General features: G+C 36.2%; 1 protein-coding gene across 1 annotated transcript; it reads left to right on the top strand.

Annotated features, from left to right (window-relative positions):
- The first annotated feature begins 2,183 nt into the window (after positions 1-2,183).
- Positions 2,184-2,918, top strand: LOC109212698 (serine carboxypeptidase-like 13). Its single transcript, XM_019376369.1, has 2 exons — positions 2,184-2,383; positions 2,512-2,918. The coding sequence occupies exons 1-2, from the start codon at positions 2,247-2,249 to the stop codon at positions 2,684-2,686; spliced, it is 312 nt and encodes a 103-aa protein (XP_019231914.1). The 5' UTR covers positions 2,184-2,246; the 3' UTR covers positions 2,687-2,918.
- The last annotated feature ends 1,436 nt before the right edge of the window (positions 2,919-4,354 follow it).

Here is a 4,354-nt window from a genome sequence, read left to right as displayed (position 1 = left end):
TATATATATATAATTTACAAGAAAATGCCTTAGATAAAAAAAAATTTAAAAAATATAGCCCGGAACACTTAGGCCCGTGGGCCTGGCCCTTTTGGCCTGGGACCATGTGGTCTTAGGCCCACAGTGGGCCGGTTCCACCCGTTAGGCCCGTGAAGCCCGGGACCGTTTGGCCCGGGACCGCCAAAGCCCGGGATCTTAAGGACCGGCCCGTTTGGCCCGTTTGGCCCGGGCCCGGCCCAGAAAGCAGCCTTAGTCGTTATATTCATAATTGTAAGATTAAAAGTTTTGCTCTATCTTCTATCTCCATCTTTGATTTAATGCATGTCTGTATCAAAATAAGGCTAAGTGTAAAACTTGTGGGTCTTTGTTGGCTCATAAATTTGCTGGAGACCGTAGCAGTACGGGTACTTTGACTAGACACATAAAGACACACCCTAGAGATAAAGCTAGATATCTTCAAATGAAAGCGCAGCTAGAGGGGAGAAGTGTAGGTACTGAGGTTAACCCTAGTACCGGGTCAAATCTAGTTCAACCGGGAATAAACACTGTTACCGGTGGCATTTTATATTACGATCCAAAGATCGTGAAGAATTAGCAAAAATGGTTACTGTTATGTGCTTACCCTATAGTTTTCCTTCTAACCCTGACTTTGTGCATTATATTAGAAAAGTTTTTAATCCTACTTATAAAGGATGGCCTCGCGCAACCGTAAAGAGCGATATTTATAAATATAAACATGAATATGAACAATATTTGCGGTATTTATTTACTCATATAGATTGTCGCACTGCTATTACCACTGATATTGGTAGAAGTGGTAATGACTGTGATTATCTTACTTTCAGATGAGGAATTTGCTACACTTGCAGATGCAAAAGCCTCAATTAAAATAAATGCTCAAACAATTTATAATGCTTATCAACTTGCCTTAGATCATGCTAGACCAAATGTTCCAACTCCTACTTCGTCTAGTTCGCAATCATCTAAAAGAACTGCGGGCCTAAAAGCACTTAGTTCTTGGACGGAGTTCAGGGGTTCTCAAGGTGATAATATTGGTGATACTTCACATCTAAATGAGCTTCAAGTTTATTTGTCGCAGGGCCTTGAAAAAGAGAATCCAGACGGCACCTTTGATCTTTTGGAATGGTGGAAGGACAAAGAAAAACACTTTCCGGTTCTTTCAAGGATGGCTCGAGATATTTTATGTGTTCAAGCTTCAACAGCGGCATCAGAGAGCGCTTTCAGTCAAGCGAGACTTCAAATCGGTGATCATAGAGCGTCTACGAGGGAGAGCTTGGAAAAATCAGTACTCTTCAAAGATTGGATCCATTCGGAAAGAAGAAATTTTGGACTTGCTGAATCACAACCGGAGATAGACGAAGATTATGAAGAAATGCTAGCGGAACTTGCGGAGGATGCTGCTTCGCCCGGAAGCGGTGATGAACAAGCTTCTTTTCCGCCGCCACCAACGGAAAACCTCCGAACCTTGAAGGATTTATGAAATTTGTTAGAGATAATATGTAGACTAATATGTAACTTGTATTTTGGCACATCTTCATTAGTTTTTTTTCCTTTTAATGGTGGTATTAGCACCTTGTTGTGCTCATTCCATTGGGGGGAGGAAGACTAAGAAAGATATTACCATTTTTGTTAATGTCGTAATAATAAAAACTATAAGGCATTCTCTTGGATATTTCTTTCCAATTTTTTTTTATGTTTAAATTTGACTCTTTAGAAGATTTAAGTCACAATTCTATAATATATTTACAAGAAATTATATAAAGCAATATATATTATATAGCCTATATATATATATATATATATATATATGATACACCTACTATATATATACACCTACTATATATATGATACACCTACTATATATATCAATAGTTTCATTAGGGTCAATTGTATGAAACAACCTCCCAAATATTTCGTAGAGTCAATTGTATGAATTTAAATTGATATGATATCCCGTTTGTGATGTTTACGGCACTAAAGTACTATTTCTAAGAAATAATAGACATCATAGCGCCAAACAAATTATTAGAAAAAGAAAAGCAATGATATGACGCAATAGAATTATCATTATCATTGGAAGAGAAGAAAGAGATAATCATCAACTTGAATACGCTGTCACGTAACTACTGTCCCTTTTGTCATGTAGTTTTTTGTTCAATCTAGAGTAATACTAGTATTATTTATGTATAGCTTAACTTTATGCAAAACTTTATTGGATAAGAAATATGGCAAAAACAGAGCTAAGTTATTTGCTTTTACTTCTTCTTGTAGCAGAGCTTAGTTCACAGCCTGCGGTAGCTGGTTCACCTGTGAAGTTTCTTCCTGGATTTCAAGGAACGCTTCCTTTTAAACTGGAAACTGGGTGAGAAACTATAAATTAATAAGGCTATTTTTGTTTCCTCAACATGTTTGTAGTTTTCTTTGTGAGAATCATTATATATTAGTATGGTTTAAGTTTTGATATTAATTAGATTAAAACTGTGTTTCCAGGTATATTGGAGTAGGTGATTCAGAAGATGTGCAACTATTCTACTATTTTATTAAGTCGGAGTCTAATCCAGAATCAGACCCTATTCTACTTTGGATAACAGGAGGGCCTGGCTGCTCTGCTTTATCAGGGCTTATCTATGAGATAGGTATGCCATACGAATTTAAGTTCTATTGACGAATAGTTTAAAAAATCTTTTACTTCACTTTTACGGTGATTATGGCTAAATTTATGTGATAAACGCATTGTAATTGGTAAGTTAGTAAAAGTGATAACTTCACTGCCATGGCGGTTAAAGTTCAGCTTATTGTGACCGGTGGCAGAGCCAGAATTTTCATTAAATGGGACAAAATATAAAAATACTCCCCAAGAAGTCAAAATATATATTATTTTTGTTTTTAAATTGCCATCCTTAAGTGCATGTTGCTCCGCGCCACTGATTGTGACCAAAAAAAAAACATCTTTTGACTTTATGTTAAAGTGGATAAAATTCAGTGACCATACTGGGATTAGCCCCTCTATTTAACCAAAGAAAATAAAGATCTTAGTTTCACACTACAAGCTAAAGCGTAGACTTTGTGTTGTGATCATTGACAACTTAAAGTAGAACACCCCAGAAAAGTGTTACTTGAAATGAATCACCAAAGTTTCTGGCTTTCTACAAGCCATCTAAGGAAGTATGTCTGCCATCTTGGTTTAATGTGTCTTCAAACGGGATTTCACGATTTATCACTTGAAGCGTGAACACACAACTCTTCAATCACGTGAGCCTTGAATTTCACATCGTCTCGTTGAAATCTCTACCATCACCACGATCATGATTTATGAACATTCCATGGTCTTCTACTGTGTTACCCAAATAATATTCGGAAATAATAATTTCGTGTGGACGAAATTTTCTAGGAAAATATGGCGGGAATTCGGCCACCATGTCTTACTCCATCTAGGTGGAAAACCTTATGTATTTATAGCACAAGTTTTAGGGGTTATAAAACCCTTTTCCAAAACTTGTTGGGTTTTCTTTTCCACCAGAAAGATTCCTTTATTTCCTATTGTTTAGGCACAGCGGGGACCACCGAATTTAATTAACAAGGCTCCAATTATGGTTAATTTCTAATTTTCGAAATTAATATCTACCATAATTAATTACGAATTATTTCACTAAAAATTCGTAATTGCACTCCTTATTCAATTTCGAAATTCATTCATTAAATCTTATTTAACTCCCCATGTTAAGATTCAGATACTAATCAATTAAATTAAATTACTGACGATTTAATTTATTGACTATTTCTTTTAGACTTTCGCTTAACTTATTTCATGTGTCGGATACAAAATCCACCGGCCGGGTTTACACATGAAAACTTATAAGCTTTGTCGAACATCTTGCAAGCATTTTAAAATGGCTTCTTATTTACACAATTTGGGTACTCAGATTTCCCACAAATGTGATTCAACACTAGCAGCACACACAAATGCACTCTCAATCAATTTTCCTCACCCTATTTTCACACAAATCAGAGGGGAATGGGGAACATAGTGTCATGCCCCAACCTCGGGAGGCGCGATCGGCGCTCAATCGAGTGACCCCAATTGAGCAAGCCTTACCACACACTACATACCCAACTCCATACGAATAAGGGGACCATGCTTTCATTTATTCAACAAAGGAAGATAGTATATTCGACATTTTTAGTTCATTTTAGATCACAACATTAAACCGTAGATAAGTTAGTTTCCAAGGTTTTCATTGTGAACACCTAATTTTTGACCACACCCCTAATCCTATATTACTTTAGTGTAAATATTTGTTTTAGGTCTAATCTTAATATTTTAAACTTTTGT

The sequence above is a fragment of the Nicotiana attenuata genome, unplaced genomic scaffold (assembly GCF_001879085.1).
Source record: "Nicotiana attenuata strain UT unplaced genomic scaffold, NIATTr2, whole genome shotgun sequence".
Classification (NCBI taxonomy): domain Eukaryota; kingdom Viridiplantae; phylum Streptophyta; class Magnoliopsida; order Solanales; family Solanaceae; genus Nicotiana; species Nicotiana attenuata.
This window is presented reverse-complemented; position numbering and strand designations above follow the sequence as displayed.

Coding starts and splice junctions, on each gene's coding strand:
- LOC109212698 (XM_019376369.1), top strand. CDS start 2,247: ATGGCAAAAACAGAGCTAAGTTATTTGCTTTTACTTCTTCTTGTAGCA. Junction 2,384..2,511: donor CCTTTTAAACTGGAAACTGG/GTGAGAAACTAT, acceptor CTGTGTTTCCAG/GTATATTGGAGTAGGTGATT.